A 25,609-nucleotide genomic window follows, 5' to 3' on the forward strand; every position below is an offset into this window, starting at 1 on the left:
AGCAAGTAACTGCAAAAACCAAAAGAATCATCAGACTTCCAGCTTTCCAAAGGTTTAAGTAATTGTGTAGCATTTTATCAGGAAATGGAACCAAATCTAAGTATAGAACCAGGATATTTAGTAAAATCACTTCATTCAACATGTTTCATTTTTAAAAAAAAGCCAAAAATAAATAATTTGTTCTAACTAAATTCTGAAAAAAACAAAAAATTCTGCACTTTCTAACGCAACCAAGAAGCTATGACTGACTCAGCTGTGACCAAGAGTCACATGACAAAAATTCTGAGACTTTTCAGCTGAACTGCAGGCTGTGTTTTTGCAAAGCAGGCAGAAGGGAAATGCAGTCTAAGTAGTGAATCTATAGTATGGACAGTAAACATATTATCCAGTATTGGAGACATCTGCAGAGACTTAAAAAATGTTTTACATTATGAGTCCAGGTTTTTTCCAATGAGGAAAACCAGAACACAATTAAATCACATGAATACGAAAAGCAACAGAAGTGCTCAATTTTACTGTTGTAATGCCCCTTTAAAAATACTTTCTGTGCATTTGTTTGTGCAATTAGTATGATAAATGAGTGTACACACATTTGTTTTTGTTGATACATGTCCACATTTCTGTTGCATTTTGGTGGAAAATGACATTTTTCTTTGATATCTTTAGAGTCCTAATCAAAATGTTGAACTCACTTTGATTGGTTGACCATGATAGCAGCATTATTTTATCACCTTTCTGATGTGTAAAGCACTTTGCCTTTTGTCCTGTTAGTCATTTACTTGCTGAGAACCCTTCAGGATCCAAACACTTCCTGTTCTGTCTCAAAAACTGGGTGATCGACAGTGTAATCCAGCGTGCAGATACTGGCAGCCTTTTTTAATCCTAATAGCAGTAAACAACTCAAGAACATAATCGGAGAGATATTTTTTTTTTTAACTGAGATGCCCTGGTTTTCAGACACTAAATTTCAGGAGTTAAACTCTGGAGTAAATATTGCTAACGGAATAAATTGCAGTGATTTCCATTATAAAACTGACTAAATCATAATGCCACTGAAAATCAGCACAAAGTGTCACTCTAAAAAAAATAAAAAATCAACCTTCAACAACCTGCATACCTCTGTGATTTCAAGTGGAAATTTAAGATCCTGCACCTTAATACCGCTACAGATTCTCTCCCTCCTCCTCCTGTGTGAGTGTGTTCGTAATGGCTGCCTCCAGGGACCAGCGAAGGCATGTTCATTACTGACTATAGACACACACACTCATGCGTGTACACACACACACACACACACACACACACTGAGAGATAAACAATTTAAATGTAAATGTCAGTGGGAAAGACAATAAGTCCAGACAGAATACTAATGAGTGTAACAGCTCACTGAGACAAAGCAGGATGGAAATGAAAAAAAAAAGAAAAAAAAACACAACAAAGAAACAACAGAAGATGCAGATCATTTGTCTCAGTAAACCCAACATATATATGCCCTGAAATGTAAACACCTTCCTTAGATAATAACTGATATCACTATAGACTGCAAATACACATCCCTGCGCTGTTATTTCTGGAAGGCTCAATCCATCTATACCAATAAACACAGACTTTTCATCAGTGGTTGACGTGTTTAATCACACACAATCAAGAAAACACTTCTGATTTTGAAGTTAGAAATGAGCTCCAAGGCTTTAATACTTTGCTGTATTAACACTTGATGTTTGGTTTTGGCTGTGCAAAAAGACTCTCTTGCGTATACTGAACATTCCCACAGAACCGGTGCAGCAAGACCATTCAATTTTTGATGTGTTCTGCACTGACAAATCAATTGCACACTGCTATTTGAACTGCGCTTTGCACGCGTTTTCACATTTCCTGTGCAAGGTTGGGTTATTTGGCCTGTGCACCGCTACGGACACGGTGCTGAACATGAAAACTATCATTTTCCCTGATTCTATTTGTGGCCTGTCTATAAATCTTACTGGGCTTTCATATTAAACATGCCAGTGCGACACTATGCAGATGAAGATCAGCTTTTGTAATTGAGAATCCTATTCTGCTCGTCTGAGCTGCTGCATGACCAAACCTCCGCCGATGATTTTGTACCGTGAGTACAATCTTTCTTGTTGGAAAATATCTGCGAATAATGAATAATAACGAAGTCAATATATGCCCCTTGTGTGTTCACATTCTATCAGGGCTTCGTTTAAATGAAGTCCAGATAGTAGATAGCAGTTGTAAATACGGTTACTGGCTTTCTTCTCAAAGAGTGTGACTCCTAAATGGAGCCAGAACTTAACCCCATCCATATCCACAGTTTTAGTACCAAACCAATACCCACTGACAGGTTTTATCTCATTAGATTCATTGCTAAACTGACAGAAATGTAAAATTCTTCCATCCACATATCACATATCACAGTTCCAGCCACACTAAGCAACGGTCAAGACCAACCAGTTAACGTGCACCAGTTAACACGAGGAACCATGATGACGACCTCCAACATTAAAAAGCCAAAAAGAGAAAATCGTGTGTGCAACCTCTGAAAAAGACACGAATGAAGATACAGTACACATTTTATGTTTCTGGTATATATGCAGACAGTCTACAGAAACCAAGAAATACCCTTAAAGTCTCGAAGCAGTCTAAGTCTTTAATGGTCTAAAAATAAAAAATAATAAAATCACTCATCTGTGTATCAAAGTTACATATTTAGAAGTTTTTCTTCCATTAAATAATCCCTTCCTGCCTCCGAATGGCTTAGATGTAACTACACACCGTTGCTTCGTCCAGAATGCGCAGATCGATAAAGTTCCCGCCCCTTTCTCCACCCACCTCTTCCTCACTTGCTGCAGCTCAAGCACACCAGCTCACCCGTGACTCAAACTGCTCAAACACTGTAAAACTACTCTGCAGCACACAATGGACAGTTGTTATGTTGGAGTAAATTCAGCCATACATGCTATACTGTGGCTTCATCACTATGCTTCCATAACAACTAGCAGTCTTGATCCTCCGTCTGAATCTTATTGCCAGTACCAGCTGTCAGTTGCTTCGTAACTTAGTAACCTTGCAGAGTTTACTTTAGTCTGTTGATGTTAACTGACCCACATTACATAAACTCAGTAAAAATCTAGAATCTCCACAGTGCTGGGCTGAGAAATCCTCCATCCATCCATTATCTATACACTGCTTAATCCTCACTAGGGTCACCAGGTCACCAGTCTATCACAGGGCTACACTTAGAGACAGACAACCAAGCACACTCACATTCGCACCTGCGGACAATTTAGAATCACCAATTAACCTTAACATGTTTTTGGACCTTGTGGGACGAAGCCAGAGAACCTGGAGAGAACCCGAAGAGAACCCACGCTGCACGGAGAGAACATGCAAACTCCACGCAGAAAGATCCCGGGTGTCCTCACCGGGACGCAAACCAGCAACCTTCTTGCTGCGAGGCAATGGTGCTAACCATGGAGCCACCTTGCAGCCCGCTGAGAAATCACAAGGCACAAAATCTTGAAAGGAAAATTCTTGTTTTTCCACCACCATACGCTGTACATGCAACGGTCTGCAAACGTTTTGTCTTCAGTGTAGCCAAAGTTCGGGTGACAGGATTATTTCTTTAGTTTTTTTTATATATGTAGCTACAGAAAACTGATTCCATGTTTTTTAGACTGTGATCGGTGCTCGGCCATGTTGTTGACTGCCATTTTTTTTTTTTTGCTCATGATGCGTCTTTTAACATGTACAAATACCGTATGGACATGTTACTAAGGTAAAAAAAAAAAAAAAAGACAAATTTTATCAGATGAGGTCTTTAATGTAGCAAGATCCTATACAGGCTTCCCATCCATAATCATGACAAACTGCCGTGTGATTGGTGTAGCAGGTGAACATTTTACCTTTCGAGCAATTTCATTTCTGATGTGAAGACCTTGTAACACTCGCATACGCTGCTTCCACTTTCAAACTCTTCCTGTTTCTGCCTCGGTTTAGTCTTATTTAGTCCAAAGCAGCAGTAAATACATAAAGCCTATAAATAGTGAAGCAACACGGGGCTGAGAGCAACGGCAAATCATTTCTGAAACACAAAGACGAAAGAGGCAGAAACCTTTTCAAAAACACTCATTAATATTCCACATTAATCTTTTCCTCGACACATGCACACAGTGTCTATAGACTAGTCATTTTTCTGGGGAGTAATTATTTCATGCGGCGCTCCCGAAATGCCTGATCTTGCGGTGGACTTTATCTCGCTGGGAGTGATAACAACGCTTCTTGTTGATTAATTGAATTCAGATTTTTTTTTGTGTGTGAGGTTGCAACAGTGTGTGTGTGTGTGTGTGTGTGTGTGTGTGTGTGTGTGTGTGTGTGTGTGTGCGAGACGACGGGTTTATTGTATTTTTCCAGCATTGCTTAACCTTGAATTAGCATAAGTAGCAATATTACGGATCTCAAACTACACAAAATATCGTGTATTTTGGGAAATATCACACCGCGCAAACTGACACTGCTGTTATGATTTGAATACGAGGAAATAGACTGCAGATTGTTTTCTGCTGCATGCCTTGTTTATTTATTTGTGCTGGCAACTAATTTTCTTTTATTTGGCGGTAAAGAGCAGCGAAAGAGGTTAGAAAGCACTTCAGGACACTTCACATCAAACAGTGAGCCACTTCATTTTAGCTACACTTTGTGTGTGTGTGTGTGTGTGTGTGTGTGTTTGTGACTAACCAGCTTGCCTTTCCGTCTCTTCCTGCAGCTTCCTAAATCCTGTCACAATAATAAGCCTGATCACAGAACAGGCCTTTATCCATGGTGACATCTGTGGCACACACACACACTCTCCATTAGTGCTGCTCTATTTCAGCTCAGGCCCACGTGTGTGTGTGTGTGTGTGTGTGTGTGTGAGGGCAGGCAGAATCGCTCCACAGTCGGCCAATCAGCACTCTGGTTTATCTTCATGGCCTTTTCATCACACCCTTCATCTCTTTTTAATTTTTCTGTAGTGAAGCCACAGATAAGCAAACCGAATCTGATCAACTGTAGCACACGAAGGTGAAATAAACAGGTCAGCACCGCGCTGATTGTCGTGTAATGACTGCGTATTGTATCATTAGAAGGGGTATGGATTCTATGGATTGACCTTTACGCTGTGGGCGAATCGTTCTGTACATAAAAATGCGAGTTTCGCTACATTTCTGCAAATCCGAGATAAACCGGGTGTCTTACGTCATCCTGCACACAGAGCTGACTGAACAAAGTGCTGAGTCAGCCTCCTGCGTCATTGTCTTAGATTTTCTAGTTGTTTGATCTTTTTTTTTTTTTCCCTTTCTTGTTTTCCTTTCATCATTCACCGGCAGCATAATAATATATATATATATATATGACGGCTGCAGCAAGACCGAACCCAATTTAATTATGAGGAATCCAACTTTCTTCTCGTCAGCAGAGAGTTCACATGAAATGAGAGGAGGGATGACATGCAGAAAAAAAATGTTCCTGGCCAGACTCAAAGCAGGGAGGCTGCTGATACGTGGTCAGCGTCTTAAAGCCCTAAACCGCCACCAACCTTCTCCAATGAATCTATTAATGAAGTCCAGTTGAATATGGTCGATGAAGTTCATCGCAAAGAAATAAATGCGCCTATCGACTCTGAAGCCAGCATGTGTTATTTCTGCAGGAAATAAGACCTTTTGATTAATTTTCTATCAGTTAACTAAGACTGGGTGATACTGCTGAATAGTTTCTGTTTATGCGTTTGAAATGTTTCGTTTAAAGACCAAGGTTTACTTTGAATTTAACAGCTTCAGCCTGTTTAAGGGTTACAAGTAATAAATCTAATCTTACCACTACAAATAAAATCACACAAATACATTTACCCACATGAATGAAAACGTACGGACAAAGGATTGACGTCACCTTGATACAAAGGAAATAAAGAAAACTCGAGGCAGAAGGAGGGTACAGTGAGGATAAGGCTGTCCAAGGCCAGGTGTCACCTGACGGGGTCGCCTCGCTCAAGCGGTGCCGGTGGAGGAAACAGGCGGTGGGCGTTTTTTAATCGTGATCTCAGTTCACATAAGGCAAACACCGATCCCCGCTGACCACAGCCTCCACCAGGGGGAGGTCTGTGGAAGTGGGTGAGAGGAAGCCCAGGCAGCTGTGGACTTGTGCGCCTCAGCAGACCTGCATGAAACCTGCAGGGAGAGTGGCCGAGGGCAAACGGGCTCCATGATACAGATATGGTAGGTAGCAATAATAAGCCAGGGAGGGAGCACATGGAGGTTTGTTCATGAGCGCAAACTTTTCGTCATGCAAGTTCACGATGGTTTGCATTTAAAAGAAACTATGAAACATTCTATTGAACAATTTCCTAATTGCTGTTGATGAAGCGTTAATCAGTGGTACAAATCGCTAATATTTTATTACAGAGGCCCAAAACCAAAAGAACTGGACAACGGAATGTGGACATCGTCATGATGAGGATTGATGAAAAGACAGAGGATTACTAAGGTTACCACAATCCATCCTGAGGACAAGATGAGTGTCTGTACCAAAGTCAGTGGTAATCCGTCCGTTACTTATCGAGGCATTTTACTCAAAACCAAACTGTGAACTTCATAGAGGATCACTAAGGGTCTGTGCAATATTTCAGTGCAATCTATCCGATCGTTTGCTGAGAGTTTTCAATTTGATCAAAAGAAATAAATATATATATACTATTTTTAACCAGTTTTGTTAATTGAGATTTCATTTACTCACACATAATATACATTTTTATTTATCAAGTGGTCTGCCATAAGAACACGCATAGATTTCTGTCAAATAACAAAGACTCATTGCCTTTACTGCATGCACCAATCATGCTCCAGGTTGTGTAAAATAACCCTGAAAGGCCCAGTCGGAGTCAGGAGAAACACTGACGACATGTTGTTTTGGCTAAGAAATCCAGCCAAAGGGCACAATCAATACCAGCAGAACGTAACTGAATATTAGCGGCGGTTCTCTATCCCCCTCTGTACCGAGTATTGAAGGCCAACAGACCGGACCTGGTCCTCGGTGCGCTGCCCTGACCGGGAGAGGAGCTCCAACCTGAGCTCAACAACCCCTTCTCATCCCCCCCGGAGCTCCAGACCTGACAGTGATAAATGAAGCACTGCAGCTAATGTCTGGCTGGGGGAGATTGGAGCGTCTACACACACACACACACACACACACACACACACACACACAGAAAAGATTGCCTCAACTGCACTGCAATTAAATCTACAAAGTAACCTCCCCCCACCCTCTTCTCCGCCTGTGTCTCTCTCTCTGATTGCCTTGTTTCTTCATCTTCCTCCTGCTCCCCCTTTCTTATCAACCTCCCTGAACATCTCCCTCCTCCACCCATGTGCCTCTCTCTCTCTCTCTCTCTCTCTCACCATTTATTTCTCCCCTGTACAGTGTTTCTCTCTCGCTCTCTATCTGAGCCTCTCAATCAGCTGCTCTGATTGCCATCGTCGTTTTTATTACTGCCCATCATTACAACCATCAGCGTTATCCTTATTGTTCTGCTGCTGGCTGCCTCCTCTGCTTGCCTTTGAACATACAGGACACCTCAAGGAAGCTATACACTTACTGATTTTTTAAGTTTTCATTTCAAAACAAATTGAGCGCTTGCTTGGAAAACTAACTGTTTTAATGGGCGTCAGACCAAAAAAGGACCAGGTTGTTGTTTAGCAGATGCTTGTGTATTTAAATGTGGTGGAAAAAATATTAAGTTTTAGAAGGCAGAGTGTCATAAGAGTGACATTGTTTAGCGGAGACAAGTTTGCTAAATATTTATCTTCGACTGACTGCTTTAACTGACTCCTATGTAGCAACATGCACCACATAAAAATCCATCCATTATCTATACACCGCTTAACCCTCACTAGGGACTGTGTGGGAGGAAGCCGGAGAACCAGGGAGAACCCACGCTGCACGGGGAGAACATGCAAACTCCACACAGAAAGATCCCTGGTGTCCTAACCGGGACACAAACCAGGGATCTTCTAGCCGCAAGGCGACGGCGCTAACCACCGAGCACCTTGCAGTCCATACAAAAGTCAATAATATTAGAATATTTTCCTCATACATATATGAACTATAACCGTTTCTGCTTTACTGGTCACAAAGTGCACATTCCATATACAGTATCATATGTTTTGCCAGAGTTTCCAGGGAATGAGAGGGGAGAGGAGGGAAGCCATCGAACAAAACACAGACCAGAATTTGAACCTCCTGTTGAGAATCCTTCAACTTAATAAACTATTTAATTGAAAAAATGGTCAAAATGCCCATTTAAAGAGTAGAATCTTTAACTCTATTCAGGACTGTTGGGGACTTTTGGATCCCAGGCCATTTGGTTTAGGTGACAGGGATTGTTTTTAATGTTTGAAGAATTTTTTTAAATATAAAAAAAGGGATATTTGTCATGCATTTGGAACCAAAAATATATCAACTTATCAGAAATTTATTTAACATAGTATAAAAGTCAACAATGAATACCAACAATTATTTTGCACATATTCTTTCTTGGGGTCCAATAGACCCCGAAAGACCTTCTACGTATGGCAACATGAAAGTCCTGCATAGGGTTAAATTGCTGATTTCAAAGCAACAAATCCTCACATCGGAGACGACACAACAACTGACAAACTATTCACTGATCCACTGATAAACACCATGAAGCACAGCTGAAAGCTCCAGAAGAAGCTGGTAAGCAGACCTTGAGTACATGTTACTTTGTCCAAATCTGTTCAGACACATGAAGACATACTCTCAAGCAATCATAAACCTGACTTGATGTTTGTTCGGTGTAAAAGGCTGAATGTCTCGAGTATGTTCTACACAGAAAAACACAAAATCATCACCCGCAGTACACGTTTTACACCTTCAGGTATGTTGCCTCATCTTCTCTGAACCTCTGAAACACTTGATTGACAGCTGTGAGTGTAGTTAGAGTGGTGGTGGTGGTGGTGGGGGTTTATAAGCCTCCACAGGGTGTGTGTGCATGTGTGTGTGCGCTCCCCCAAGGGTTCGACTCCATCGATCGCTCTGAGCCATTAGTCATGAGACAGCGTGTGTTGCAGGAAAACGGACTTGATGCACTTTGCACTTAAAAGACGGTGAACTGATCAGAGCGCCCAGATTTCTATATGTTATAGTAATGGCTTTTTGCATTCACACATGCTCTGTACTGTGGAAAATGTTGATGCTTGTACAATATTTACCATTTAGCACACAAGCTCAGGCTGTAATTTATGTTTAATATATAAGGCATGAGTATGTTTACTGTAAACTACACAGGCTTTTATCATCACTGATACATTTATGATTGCTTGAAACGTGTGCCCTTCATTGTAACGAACACATAAAGTTCCCCTGTAAAACACAAACGCTCCCGGTGCTTATTACCACAACTGCGCCATGTTGAGTAAAGGTAGGCTTGTGTTTCGAGCTTTGAAATAGCTGTGTTTACTGATAAAGGATGTTTACTGTACGTAGAAGAGTGTTCGGTAAAAAAAAAAATGCTAGAAACAGAGATGACAACAACAATCATTCAGAAAGTAGGCCAATCATAGCAAACCGAAAAAAGACAAAATTAGACAAAAGCATTACAGCTGTCACTATTGACAACCAATTCTGAAGGTTGACACAAGTGTTTTGGATTAAAATTGTCAAATAAATGTCATTTTTGTGCTGATTAGAATGCATCTTCGAAGCTGTCGCGAATCTCATTAATCTTCTAGTTGGGTTTTTTCATGACAGAGAAATCTAAAAAGCTGCAGAAGATCATTTAGAAACAGAGAAACAATTATTTGGAGTTCTATGTCTCTTGACCTGATGATGAAGTCCAATATTCACTCTTCTTTTAGCTCAGTCCCGAGGTAACTATCTTGCTCTTTAGCTGCTAAATGTTTCAGCTTTCTTCACCATCTAATTGCTAACTTTCCCCGGTGCAGGGCATTTAGCATGCAGTGGAGTTATTCGAGCTTTTTCTCTGAAACCAGCTGCCTGCAACTAATGGAAACAAGGATAATGAGAGCACTGAGACTGAGCAGTACAGTAAATGTGTTGTAAAACCACAACAATGAACTAAAAGAGGCTTAAGAGCTCCATTGAGTTGCAGAAGAGATGATTCTCTGTGGGTACGAACGACACTTTTCATATTACATGCTGTTCGCTGTTCTTATGAAGTACATACTGAGTAGTGGGGCAGCACGTGTTTGGATGTCGTTTTAATCTGTGTTTGCCCCAAAATCTTTTCCTATTCATGGCAGAAAAGCGACACAATATAGATTTTATGTGATTGACGGGGGACCATTATGAATTGTAAGGTAACCATAGCAACAGCACTTGTGCTTGGTTACCAGCTACCGAAAAACTCTGACAAGTGGGACAGACCCAAGCACGAGTTACACTGATTATCAATCACTGCTAAAACATACATCACTGGTGATGAATTTAAAACCAGCTGTTATTTTTGCTAGTTGTAAATATTCAAGGTACGAGTGCAGGAACATAGAAGCCTTTTGTTCAATCATTTATGCATAAATACTCTATAATCCATCAACAATCTACAATCAAGATCTACAGTCTCTACTGGATTACCTAAAAGCATGGACCACGTGTCTTTGTTCATAACATAATGGGGATTGAAAATTGCAGTGCTGCACTTAGTTCCTACATGTGACAGAAAATCCATGGTCACACCTGTGCGCTGACATTTAGCAGGTGTGTCTCTGTGTGTCTCTGGGCAGCCTGACATAGTACATACAAATCTGTGGTAAATCTTGCATTCCTATTTAACTGTTTTTAAAGTCCGTTTTGGCCACACACCTCTGTGAGTTGCTGTGCTGCAGAGGAGACTAGAGGCTTCTCAGCTGGTTAGCTAACGTCTACTGACACATGTGAGGCGTTTAGGGAACATCAGACGGAGCAGCTCCCCCTCTCTGCAACATTTTATCACTGGGCAGCAGCAAACAAAAGCAGTGAGGAGCAAGAAATGGTAATAAAATGTATAATAAAACCAAAGGAAAGCTACCTTTCTTTTACTAACTTTAAGTCGCAGGTCATCCTTGCAAGAAAGCAGCGGCGGGCCGAGCATTTTAGGCCTTCAGTGGCGTCCTACCTGAATCAAACCACCTCTTAACACCATCATTATGACGCCACGGCTATAGAAACTATCAGTATTATGCAGAAAGGCAGCATAACAGGACATTGCACCGCAGACAGGTATCTAGTGTAGCGAGAATGAATGCCACCACTGAAGCAAGAAACCCAATAAAACAATTCAACAAGTCTCCTTTCACTGCAGCCACAGCTGCACCACATACATCACATCTAACAGGAGCATCAATATCAACCCAATAAAATGACAAATATATACATATCACCACAACCTGTGATTATTTGAACACAAACTCCATCCTCCTTTCTTTCATCATAAACAGTTCAATCACTCTGTTGAGCAGGTAATCCGTGTTTCACTTCCAACATAAGTCCTGTTTTATCGCCATGGAGGCTGATGCTGGAAGTCAGGTCTGTCCAGTCGTGTTTCTGCCATAAGTTTTAATTCGCTTTAAGGCTGAGAATGTCCGCTTGGTAAACTTTAAACAAAAAAACAAAAAACCTAATACTTTTACGATAAAGTTTTAGCTGGGTGCAGGTCGCTACAGACAGGAACCACTAGCTTTGGCTAAGCTCTCTGACCATCCAATCAGAGGACTTAGAAGTGCTGACGCTATCGTAGGCCAGCTTGCTAGCACCACCAACTCTCAATCTGATTGGTTAAAGCAAAAGTTTCATTGTAATGCAATTTAAGCTACAGGGGCCCGCACTTTGGATTCTGAAGGCCAGAGACGCGCTATTAAATGAAGAGAACAGACTATTGGGAATAAAGTTAAAAGATTAATGGAAAAATATTAGAACGTAAGTCAGTGATGCTGATAGAGTTTAGGCCAGCAGAGAAGGCCTCGCCGGTCCTGACGGCACACCACTGCCAGGAAGAAAGTTTTAAATGAACAAACATGTATTTACATAATGTGTTAAAAAAATCATCAATTCATATGGGAACTGGCAAAAAGGATAAAGCTCATAATATTTTATTCAGCATCGAACGGCGAGGGTGCACCTAAATTATGTGGTTGTTCTCCTATTTGAGAATGTTAAGCACTCCAATGCAACCAATGTAAAACACTGAGCCTTGAGTGTTGTAGCAGCAATTCAACTAAATCACAACAACACACATTACAGAAGTACAAGGTATATACAGACACACAACAATGATTAAACTAAGTAGTGTGCTCTGTTGAATGCTTCAATGAGACATTTACAGTTCAGTCTGTTGTTGAGCTGAAGAGAACAGAAGCTATGTAATGTCATTTCTTTAGCTGAACATTTTACCGTCAGCATTTACACTCGTGAACGCACCACTCACAGTGTGATGATAACACTGACATCCTTGTCTACTTTGTTGGATAGAGTTACAGTTACATAAGGGTTCACTATCTAAGACACATCTTACATTTGACTGGTGTAAACTAGTTAACTCTGAGTGTGGCTGGTGGTTATACTAGTAACAGTGACTGGATTTTCTATATCTGGACATTTATGTTTAATGTGTCATCTGCCTCCTTGTCTTTAACCCATCACCTGTCTTCTGATTGGTCCACACATCTTTTGTCTTGGTGGGTAATATTGGCTTTTAATGTCATAACATCTGTGTGACAGTTAACCTCTCAGCCTTGGACTGTCTTGGCTCTCTTCTATCTCATTTGGTCTTTCCATCATGGTATAGTTCTGTCTCACCATCAGGTCTCACCTGTCATTTACTCCTGTCAAGGTTATCAGACCAGTCACTGTGTAAACAACAAAGAGCCTCGCAGCTGAAACCACACACAAACACACATTGGTTGATTCGCCAGACTCCCGTCTGTGTCGTTGTGGTAACGGCTGTGACAAAGGTAGATGGATAGAGGAGTGCCAGCCTCCGTCTGATAACGCTGCAGTCACTTAACATGAACAAGAGATGTGATGGATGGACTGATACAGGTAGACAACAGCGGCTTCACCTGGATTCACAGCATCAGGAAGCCTCGGAATCTGCTCTGCTTCTTATCTTGTCACTCAAGTGTTTGGTAGAGTGAGACAACGTGCATCAGGCCAAAACTGATGTCTTAATAAAAACAAGATCATGATTATTACTGTCATCCACGTTAGACATGACTCATATAAAAGCATCTGACTGATTTGCTTTCTAATGTAGAAGAGATCCATGTTAAATGTAACTGAACTCCTTAACTTCTCAGGACTCTAACACCTTTTGAGGAGAATTTAGACAAATTTTGCAACAATATGGTGATTAAGCACACTTGTTCCATTGTTTTACAACCTTAAAGGTGCTAGCAGCTTGTCAACAGGTTCCTGGTAAAACAGAGCAGAGCTGAAACTATTCCTGTCTTTATGCTGTTATTAAAAGATCCTGGCTGCCATTTTTGGACATACTTATGCCCAGAGTTAAAGGACCTTACTCTCTTATCTGTTGTGTGCATTTATTTTGCACAAACATGAAATGTACAGTGGAGCAGCTGACTTTTTGGTATACACTGGTTGTTGGACATCCTCATACTCTCAGTCATGAGCCAAGTCTGACACTTAACCTCCCATAAAACTGCAACTTTTAAACAATTTCCAAAACTTGCCATATTGACAAACAGCCAGGCGAACTGTTTCCCCTTTGTTTCCAGTCTATGCACTAAGCTAAGCTAACAGATTTAGCATACAGGCATGACAGGGGCATCAATTCGATTGTCTGACAAAAAGGGAAAAAGATTATTTACCAAAATGTAACAATATCTGAACTAATCACAAATGATATGACTAAACCATCCATCCATTATCTATATACCGCTTAATTCTCACTAGGGTCGCAGGGGGCTGGAGTCTATCCCAGCTCTGACTTAGGGTGAAGGCAGGGGACATCTTGGACAGGTCACCAGTCTATCACAGGGCTACACTTAGAGACAGATAACCAAGCACACTCACATTCACACCTACGGACAATTTAGAATCACTAATTAACCTCAACATGGTTTTGGGGAGAACATGCAAACACAGAAAGATCCCGTCGCCCCCACCAGGATGCGAACCGGCGACCTTCTTGCTGCGAGGCAACAGTGCTACCAACTGCGTCACCATGACTAAACCAAATTGTGATAAATATACAACTTTTTACTATATCTCTTTCCAGGAATGGCCTGTAATCAGCCCCTTCAGCCTTCGTGTTTCCATCGCAGAGTAGCGTTGTTACTAGAAAAGCCTGCTGCTCCATGAGGACATCGAACGGGCAGAAAATATGGCGCTTGTTGTTGTCTTCTCAGAGTTCAACCAATGCACAGCAGTCTTTAGAGGTGCTTAAAAGTACTGACCACAGGGCAGTTCTTTTTTTTCTCCTTTGAAAACAGCCCTGAAAGAGATTCTACAGGGATGTTCTTTTCATCAGAACATGTACAAAGGTTTGGGCCACCATTAAATGACCAGTAGTGGAAAACAGGCTATGGTCAGTGATTTCATCATTACACTATTCATTGTTCATCATAGTCCACAGCTGCTCTCTCTTTCTCTTTCTCAGTGGCAAAATCAAAACATGAAGTGAGAACATTAACTTTTAAAACACATGTACAGTTACATCAAAGGATCTTTTCCAGCTCAAACTAAGTGCAGAAGTTGTTAGCTGCACTGTAGATGCAGCTGCTGTGGGCTGTTCAAAGGTTGAGAACAGAACAACTGGCCAAAGCTTTTTGGCTTCAACTGAGCAGCTGCTTTCAGCTCAGTGTGTGGTGCCAAGAAACAACTTCTGTTTTTTTTTTTCCATATACAAACATAATATGTTCAAATCACAGTCTCATTTGCATAATATCACTCCAGACATTTTTGTTAGCCTCAAAGAAATCTCTGGAAATTTTCCCTGTCAAAATTATATGTTGTACAACAGCAAGCTGCAATAATAATGATTTACACCCACAGGTACACCTGCTCATTAAAAGACTTGCACACACCAGCTGCTGGATGTCTGAACACATCTGCATTAAGCTGTGATGTGGATGACATTTACTTCTTCATTAGGCTTTGGTTTTTACTTTCCATCTGTGTCTGGAGATGGAGAGAGGAGAGGTTTACAAGTTGGAGTAAGATGTTAGAGTACTAATGAAAAGGTAGCATCAGTTACAAGAATTCAGCGGTTGACCTCTGACCCCAAACATGAATTCTCCTGTAGTTATTGAGACTTTTCATATTAATATTTTAAAGCATATTATATGAGACATCCTGCTCCAAAATAGCTTAGATGTAACTTTACACTATTGCTGCCTCTTTCTTCACCAAGCAACAACCTCCGGGAATTAAAAATGAAGCCAGCACAAAAACTGTACTTCCTTAAATGTCTGCTTGAAGCTGGCTCTAAAAGATCATAGACCCCCATGTTAAAAATGCCAAACATAACAGCAGGAATAAACATGTTCACAGGCTGGTACAAAGAAACTACTCTGGTGTCTGTAGCTAATTTTTCCATTCATGACAACTGTACAGGGGGTGATTTTTTAATATCATTCACTGGTGTAAATTGAATTGAGGCTTAAAGTTATGCATAATTAAGGACAGGGCCGCTGTGAGTAACAGCAGGGTACCACCACACTACAGTCAATGGCCTAGAGGAGTTTTCATAGCCCGCCTCAGCTCCACTTCTGCGCTACCTCATTGCTCATTTTCAGATTAGCCAGGAGTTAGTAGGAGTCAGGTAGTGACGAGATGGCGACAGCTGGAGCCACGACACTGAGCTTCACAACTGCTGCTCTGGAAGCCTGTGGGTGGCATGACAGATCACCTTTGACTCTGCTAAAACTACTCAAAGCTACAAAATGGCAAGTTGTATTGATGTAATTCAGTCATACACATACAGAAAATCCCACATTTACACATAGCTGGGTATTCACAAAAACGGATCTACGTTTTCAAAAATAACATTGTTCACAAAAAAATCTTCGTTTACACAAAGTCACATAAACACGTCGTTAAGAGCTGCTATGAGCATGCCAAACCTATAGGGGGCAGTGTAACGAGAAGCATAAAGCCATGCTAGCCAATCAGAATCCTGGAAAAAACACAACAACGAATGGCATGAATTACTTCCTGTCACTTCAACGATAATGGTGTGAGGGTTGTTTGTTTGGACCGACAGAGAAGTGGAGCTAATCAAGTAAAATACTGACTTTCTATCACAGTAGCCAAACTGCAAACATGGGTCGCACTCATATGACGCTGATGACGCTTTTGTCGCACACTGCGACGTCAAACTCCGTCTCCTCCTGTCTACATGCAAACGTAATGACGGAGTTTTTGCAAATCTCCACTGTGGCCGGAGTTTTCAGATATGATCGTTTTCGGTGACTCGTAGCTTCGTTTACATGTAAACCAAAGGCCCAAACGCATTGAAATATCACCGTTTTTGCTACGTGTAAACCGGACCTAAGTCAACCAATCATCAACAGGAGATGATTAACCAATGGCAAAGTGATGTAACAACAGCCTCATAAACTTTTGACCAAGATTTAATATACGTATATAAATGGATAATTACTATGAAATTATGACATTAGTAGATGCAAAACTTATAAAGTGACATCTATTCTTTGATTGCATTAATTTAGAAAAACTTCACATCTGCTTCATGTTTCATTACTAACATTTACAAAGAAAACACCAACAACTGTTCTTCTTTGCAGGTCATTGCTGTTAAAGTCAAGGAATCTGAAGGTCAACAAAAGAGCAATTACTGATAATTTCGTCAAAAGAAAATAAATTGCAAACTGCAATAGTTTGATAGTAGAGTGAACTTTTTAGTCAATCTCTAGATCAGGCTTTACAAATATCAGGATTTGATACTTGTCTTTGTCAGTTTGACTGTTGGTTGGATGAATCTAACTATTGAACAAATCCACATGGAATGACTTGTTTTCACTATTTCCTGGCACTTCTAGACAAAGAAAGTGGTTGGGTTTTTTTTTGTTAAAATGCCTGTGTGTAACTTTTCTCCCTCCTTACGTGATTAAAATCCCGAGTATATACAGACTTACATGATGGAGATACATGATGAGACATTATAAAACAGCAAGTTATTGAGATAGCTCAAATAGTCTGATCATTTAAACACATGATTTATGATGCTACCTTTTACTCATCAAGGGCAGCTACAAAACAGATTATGAGATGAGATCATACTACTGTTTCCAAGGCCAAAAATCAATTTTCACCTATTATCCCATTTGCACAATTCTCAATCTAAAATCTAAAGTCTCCTTTTCAGTATTAACCAGAGTAGGTGTGTAAAGACCTTGAAGAGGTCAAACAGTTTGAGAATCTGCACTGTGCTCTTTTGTTAAGGCTTCTGGCCCTGCTTGGCCTGCTTTGTGTCCTCCAGCTAGATCCCATTAACAAAACACATACTTAGATTCTCCCTGCGTTTCAACTCATACCCCAACGTTTCACAATCAAACATAAACCATTTGAATAATCCTGCTGATTTGGTCAAAGACGTGTCAAAGCCCAACAAGCACTCATACACAAACCTCTTGCTTGGTGCAGGGATGGCCTTCCTCTGGCTGCTAGTAGACTCTCTGTAGTCAAATGTCCGTCCTTGACATTGTTTAGTTCTCCAAAAAAAAGAAAAAAAAAAAAAGCGATACACACAACTTTGCAGCTTCTAAAATAACGTGTCGACCTATCAGAAATTGCGGTCACGTTGCACTTTGTTTTTCGAAACCTGGTCGGCTCCAAAGCAGAATTTTGTTTGAAAAGAGAAAAACGGCTTGTTTTGTTTTTGGATTTCCATAGACCTTACCGAAGCTGAGTTGCAGTCCGCTGGAAATACTTTTTCTCTCTTGTCTTTTCGGCAGAGCTTGTCCCCATCCTCCTCCACCACCACCACCACCACCATGCCTGGCCGTTTCTTGATTTCCTCTGGCGCTGCAGCCCTGAGCCAGACAGACAAAGAAGGAGAAGCCCTGCCAAGTCTCTCCACTGCAGGCATGGCTTTTTCCTTTCCACTCTGCTCCCTCGCTCTTTCTTCGTCTCTCTCGATTGTGGCAGTGTTCCCGAGAAGCTTTGGCGATGCTCCAGCATGTCTGCCACTCCGTCTGAACCTTCCCATCCATCCCTCCATCCCGATCGTCCTTTCGCTGTGGACCCCCGCCCTCCTAACCCCTCCACTCCCACATCCTCCTTCCCCAGTCCAACCCCCTCCAGTCCAGCCAAAAATATTAAACACACTTCGGGTAAATCAATCCAAACTTAATTTAAAAGACTCATTTAAAATCACTCAAACATTTGATTGTGCACTCCCCTCCTCTTACCATTCCTCTCTGTCTCTTTAACACTGAACCCAAATACCACTGAGTCAATATTCTCAACACTCCATTCACCAGACAACCTTTACACTTACTACTTATTACTAAAGGGCAATATAAAGGGCAGGGAGTGTGTGTGTTTCTGAGTGCGAGTGTGTGTGTGTGTGTATGTGTGTCTCGGGTCTTTTGTTCAGTGCCAATGCAGATCTATTCATCATGTGCCAAGACTCAGCGCCCTCACTTGTAGTGAAGAGGGGGCAGGTTGGTGCCAACTGCCCTGACTGCCAACTTAGTGCTGCTGTCAGTCTGTTTATACACACAGAAAGCTCCCTATTTCACAAACACACACGTATGCACACTTTTGTTTGAGCCGTTTACATGCTAGAGCGACAGTTATCTTTAAATAGAAGTAACTAAATCAACAGATCTATGGACTATTTTTAAAAAACAGTAAAGATATTTATGAACTGAAGCTGCTGAAATCAGATTTTTTTCAAAAAAAACTTTTTATATATTTTCCTTTTTTTTTTTTAACAAACTAAATCCACTTCACAACGATGAATAAAATTACAAAATTATAAAAATGATAAGTGGGTGTGGGGCACACCACTCTCATTACAGCTTTTATCATTGTCCATTAGGTCTGCTGAGGATTTGACCCATTTTTTCCTGTGTTCACAGTCCATTTATGCCACCGTTGGTCCATTCATACATCAGTTTTTCTATCGAGTAAATCTCCACTGAAATCTGATATTTAGTGCCAACATCTCTCCTCTGTGTCCTCAAATTTTGGCTGGGCAACAATTCTGTGTTTCTGGTGACAGATAAGTGTTAATATTATACTAAACTTTGCCGTCTAAATCACTGATTACGAGCAAACAATGAAAAACTTGGGTTAGTTTTACTGTCCTGAAGACATACAAATATTCTTACATTCTACATGCACTTTTATGCAAATGTTTGGACACAATATTGGTTATATTGCACATTTTGCTGATGTTTAAAGTGTAAAGAATAAATTAAAACCCCTGCAACAAACACACTAAATAAGTCACAGTTGCCTTGTCAGTTTGCATTTGAAGAAAGGCTCAAGGGTGCCCAAACTTTTGCATAAGTAAGTATTTTTTATTATGTAAAAATCAGAAAAGCATTCTGAGAATTTATGTGATTAGACTGATTTTAATCACCAAAATGTTTATATTTGCATGATAAAGGATTTCAAACTTTTGCTTAATATACAGGAGGATCACAAACCTCTGAAGAAATCTATCTCTGCCATTATAAGAAATCTCTGAATCTAGAAATCAGGTCATTTTAAGTTTCAAAAAATTGCAAAGTATGAAGTGGGATCAAAAAGTTTAGAGTCTGGACTTTAAGAAAACAAAGGAATTGATTGAAATGTGACAAATGTGACACACCGCTCCTGACACGTTTGGAATGTTCTCCTGAAGTCCATTCTTTAAGTGCACTGTCAGCGATGTGTGCTGGATCTCCTCCACTGTGTCAAAATGGCAAGCATTCAAATTGAATTTTATTTTGTGGAAGATAAAAAAAAAAAAAAAAAAGTCAGATCTGGTGAGCAGGGCAGTTGGGAGCAGTGGCTGGGTTAGTGTGGCCAAAAAACTTGAGAATCATTGAGAAAAGGTTCATCATGGAGCACCCAATGCATCACACCACAATTCAGCTATTCAATATATTCTGGGGCAGTTGATGGAAATCCTTGCAGACTTTCCCACAGTGCCGCTCCTGCATGGTGATATTGCAGTTGTGCACTTGTAATTGGTCACAAAAACAAGTGTGGCAAAGGTCCTAATGTTGATCATGTGATGTGGAAACCTGTCTTCAGAGGGTTACTGCTCGCACCTGCTGCATTCACATAACTGTGCCAAGCGTCATTTAGAGTGCAAAAGAAACAGACTTGGAATATAACCGTCGTATTATGACACTCCTTATAAAACTTGTGTGCAAAGGATCATGGTTACTAGTTTATTTTTTATTTAAATGCTTGTATCTCCCACTGAATAAAGGATCTCTGTATGTCTGCTTGTTGGTTCTTTGCTCTTCTCGACAACCGTTCATCTGCTCGACTTTCTACAAGCCGGTCTATCGCTGGAGACGTCAAAGAAGTGCAGTGTTAAGTTTCGGTGAGCCATTTTCATAGTAAAGCTTAAATATGTGCTAGAAGATTATGTAGTATTTTACCAAAGGAGCAAAGTTTGAGAAACATCTGAAAAAAAAAAGATGTTGCAGAATGTGTTCTTTTTTCTTTCCTCACCTACTAACCATCTCATGACTTCTCAGTTGTATTTTGTGACTCTGATAAGGAGCTCAACCTTTAGGCTGGAAACCACTCAAGTGAAGCATTAAATTTCTGTTTACACTTTGATTCATTAGCATTAACAATCTAATATTGCCCTATCAAAAAGGCTATCACAGGCGATGTTCTTCTGCAGAACAAGTGGTGTACTTTTGCAAAATTTACCAATAATGCTTTCGTACTTCTGTTTGAATTTTGGACGCAGAAATTTTACTTGTACTTAAGTAAAAGTGAAAGCACATGTACCTCATTGTGTTCAAACGCAGTAGATTCCGCCACTGCTGGTAGACCGCCGTGCGCATGCGCAAGCAGTACTGGCAGGTGCTAAAAGCTAAATGCTACAGTTGCTGAAGTTATTTGCGTCTTCGTAATTGAAGCTGCTTCTATCATTATTGGGTAACCGCGCGTCAGACATTAGGCATAGACAACCAAGATACAAAATAAGCCGGCAAACCGTACATTTTGCGTTGCCTTGTAACGCGCATGTGTGATAAAGTTGCATCTCTGCTACAGAAGCTAACCTGCTACAGCTAGCCGGGCTCAGACTCACCGGAGACTTTGATGCTGTCAGTCCGGCCGGGTAGCGCTTTCTCTGGGGTTGGCATCTGGGCTTTGGAGGCCATGTCACCCATCCTGCTATTGACAAAATGACGCCAAACCAGACGAAGCCTGGAGGAAGAGACCATTGAACCCGCAGCAGCACCGACACACTCCGGCTGCACACTGACTGAGGGCTAGCTCGGTTAGCTAAGCTACATAACAGAGACCTTACCTAACGTAAACACTGGACTTGTGTAACCGGACGGTGCTGCATGTTACACAACGCTAAGCTAAATGACACAGCTAAAAATACATAATACATTCCTAAAACATGACATGAGACATATGTGACTACAGAGCAACGCTCAATTTCTATACACACTCCAGCAAGCATTAATTAACTCTGGAAATTCGTAACTTCCTACTCTTTTAATTGCATTCTTAACTAACTGGCATCATATGTGCGCCGAATTCACCAGACGACCTTCTTGTTTCTCCATCATGTAGATATGTAGACTGTGAAGTCGTGTACCTTCAGCAACAAGATAAAAAACACAAAATTGTTCGAGGTTTGAATGGAGTTCGGTGTCGCATACACAAGTAGCGCCTTTTCAGATGCCCTTGTTGTTGCCTGACTGTTATTAGTAGCCCTTTACATCGAGACGGATTTATTTGGCCTCCACATTATGATATAAGCATCATTTAAATCCATTTTTTTCAGAGTTCATACACAATTACAACTGCAATAGCCCTTTGTCATTTGTACCTGTTAGTGGACTGGGTATTGAAGGAAGTGCAGTTTGCAACTTGGACAACTGTACAGCTGTTCATAAACCTTTGTGGATGCTTGACAGTGGGACACAAACTATTCTGTCATTACCTGCAAGCCTTTCATCCAAACATGTACAGTCATCCATTCATATGCTATTCAGTTTTATTTTACATGTGAAGAGCTTTTTCACTAACATCTTAAACATATAAAATATAATCATGCTGAGTCACTATGCTCTGACCCATGTAAATGCCTTTAATTTTATTATTGTAACCTATTTAGGCTTAGTGTAACTTAGTTAATGCTCCTGGATTTGCTTCATTTAGGAGGCAAAGTCATATCTTATCCTGTATTTTATTTTATTTTTCCATGAATTTGTAATGCATCGTAACTCTCCAAGTATTATAAATATTTCAAGTTTCTCCTTTCTGACTCCTTCTCCTTTTTTGTCCTTTGGCTACTGACTTTCCCTGTTAGGACACAGGATTCATTTCCTATCTTTACCAGGAGTTTTATCTGAATCAGGTTATTCTAGGTTATAACTGTAGACCTAATTAAATGAATTTATATGCAGGTTTTTTTTCCCTGAAACTCACACAAGAAAAAGGTCACAAAATATTAAAATAGAATAACTCATTTCATATTTGGGAACTTTGAAGCAGTAAATGTTAACAGAGTGGGATGCAGCAAAGATAATGCAAATACGTACAGAGCAATTAAGGAGAGGTACAAAACAAATGCAATAAATTAATAAATCAAACAATATGAATATATGAAATGTCAATAAAAAGCAAAATGCAGAACTTAATGAATTGATTAAATTAAATGTAGGCTATCAGCATTTCAGTTTCATTAAAAAATGAAAAAATTCATTGTTATACACATTATAAAATAGATACATTTGTATTAAACTGAAACGTCTACTTGGAAAATGAGGTGTAGTGTTCCGACGCTACCTTCGAGATAGCTGGTAAAGCTTGTAAGCAGTTGCTTGAAGAAAATGAGGCTTCATGAGATGGAAGCTGATGATTATTTCATGGTCGGTAGCTATAATGGTGCAGTCAAATGAGTACCAAACATCTCCCATCAGTCAACTGGTTCCCAGTACACTAGGTGGGGGGAGGGATGGAGGGGGACAGATGATGAGCCATATGGAGGAACCCAGGAGGAACGCTGCTTATTTTGGAAAAAAAATGTTCATTTCGGTGTTCCTGTTTGAAGGTGGGACTCATCAATAATTCAGCCAGTGGGTGCAGTCCTAAATTCCACCACAGAAGAAGAGTGTTGTCGATGTCGTCCTATCTGCTAATTCAGAAATATAATTAAAGGTCAGCGTCGTTCTTTCAGCGAGACTAATGCAGCCAGTGATGTTTCATGAAAGAAACAATCTTCATGATCACATCTCAAAAACCAACCACACAGACAGAAATCAATGCTTTCAGACAACATCTTTTTAATTTTGAACCAGTTTAACTGCTTTCCTCTCCGTAAAGAGCCTTTAGTCTCATTTAACTCACATCAGCCAACCTAAAATGATTAAACTGGGTTTTGGTGGTTTTGATCTCCATTGCTCCACTCCTCTTAGACCTCAGCCACAAAATGGAGTCTCAAGTGCTCGCTTGTTTATATGTGTTTTCGGTGAGACAAAAGGAAGATATGAATATGAAATTTCTGGTTAATGTGATGTGATTATCTAGGACAGGCCTATATGGGTCTGATTTTAATGGCTGACACAATTTGGTTGCATAAATTTGACTGTTTAGCTGCTATGAAGCAGACTAAAATAAGTCTTGTGGCCTTTTCAGGACTGTGCATTGTTATTTTGAAAAATACTCCAGTTTGGTACATTAACGTAGCTTATAGAATGCTGAGAGGGTATTTGTCCTCTATCAAAAAAGAGAAAAAGACGTCTTCCAGGAGCTCTGAAATCACCTCATTTAAATGTTGTACCCAATGTAAATTGTTTATTTATTAGCCAGGTATCCCATTCTACATCCACCTGTTAGCTGTGACTTGTTCAAGAGTTAAAACTGAATAATACTTTCCACATTTTTGGATATGCAGATACGCTAAATAGCTCTAATGCTAAGGCCGGTGCTAAGAGCAATTTATGATTCCTGCATCCATGTGCACTTACCGATGCAGACTTTTAAAGCCAAAGAACATGCGCTTCTATTCATACCACGGTAGGTACATGTTGCTTTGCTGCTCATGTTGAACATAGAAAAGAACACGGGGTTCCAGTGGATGTTGCTAAAAGGCCGTGAATTTGAACTTTCTACTGTATATACCGGCTGGGTTCAGATTGGAGTGCAGCTCTGTGACGATGATTATTCCTGAGATGTGCCGACCAGAGCGGGCATTCATAGCACAGGATTTCTGGAGAATTTAGAACCGCCAGTTGTGTTTGGGTACCGTCGATGGAAAGTACATTGAAGCTCCTGCAAAGTCAAGCAGCAAATGCTTCAATTATAACTCTTTAAATTAAGAATTGTAAAAGCGTGGATGATGGAGAATCTCCTCATGGATGACAAAATGTAGTACTTATGCAAGGGCACATGAGGCATAATGTCATTATTTTCGAAGCCCACAGAAGTCACACAGATGCCTCCACAGCGAATGGATGAAGCCCAGATTTGTCAACTACGCCATGAGGGCGGTAGGGTGCATGCTTGGAGTCCATATGGGTGGAGTCGTCCAAGCATATGGACTAAACATTACCATAAGGCCTTGATTTTACCCTCTTCTCAGACGGGCACATATACAGTTGCAAACGCTACAAATCCAAAGTTGCTATGATGCTACTCTTCTTGTCAACATGGAGCCCACTGGAGGGGCTTTATTTCATACATGCACTATAGGTAGACAATAACATATTCCATGCAGGAACACTCTTGTCAAACATGCACATTACTGTCCTTGTATCTGCCACACAGACACTTTAAGCCAAGTGTAACTCTGGCTTAATAAGAACAGCCACATGTCCGCGATGTCTGCAGCTATCTGTGTGCGCATTCATTAGAGAGTAGCTGCTACATTTAATAACTGCAGCTGTAGAAAGATGTTGGATTAAGCTAAAATTACGCTAGCCATGTCTGTCTGCTGTCAGTTTTTGTAATGAACAGTTTTAGCCTAGCCTGGCCTCTCACAGAGTAATTCTCATGTAAAATGCAAAGCTTCAGAACAGGTGTCGTTGTCAACATACAAGCATGTTTTCCAAAATGTCAGATTATTCCTGACATTGACCTCAGTGAATTAGATTTTAATGGTTTGCACATCTGAACCACCACAACAAACAGACATGAGCGATATTAAAATGATTTGAATGGATGTGGTCTTGTACTGTTTGGTTTGGTCTGTGCCATGTCAACATGACATTGTCCTCTCTGTACAAAGCCTGATCCAGTGGTTTCTTGTGGAGAGCTTGAGAGGACTGCACAGCGCCTTGACCTCAGCCTCATTCAGCATCTCTCTGAACAAGCCGAACACAAACTGACAGTCAGACCTTGTCACCTCACATCAGTGCTGGACTTCACAAACACTCTG

The 25,609-nt window shown here is 40.6% G+C and overlaps 1 protein-coding gene across 1 annotated transcript in view; it reads right to left on the reverse strand.

Annotated features, from left to right (window-relative positions):
- msraa (methionine sulfoxide reductase Aa) overlaps nucleotides 1-21,550 on the reverse strand; it is a 48,534-nt gene extending 26,984 nt beyond the window's left edge. The window contains exon 1 of the mRNA XM_008281620.1: nucleotides 21,302-21,550. Within this exon, the coding sequence (XP_008279842.1) occupies nucleotides 21,302-21,437 (136 nt within the window). The 5' untranslated portion in view covers nucleotides 21,438-21,550. The remainder of the gene's footprint in view (nucleotides 1-21,301) is intronic.
- Nucleotides 21,551-25,609: the final 4,059 nt, after the last annotated feature.

This window comes from Stegastes partitus, unplaced genomic scaffold (genome assembly GCF_000690725.1).
Source record: "Stegastes partitus isolate 25-593 unplaced genomic scaffold, Stegastes_partitus-1.0.2 Scaffold239, whole genome shotgun sequence".
Lineage (NCBI taxonomy): Eukaryota > Metazoa > Chordata > Actinopteri > Pomacentridae > Stegastes > Stegastes partitus.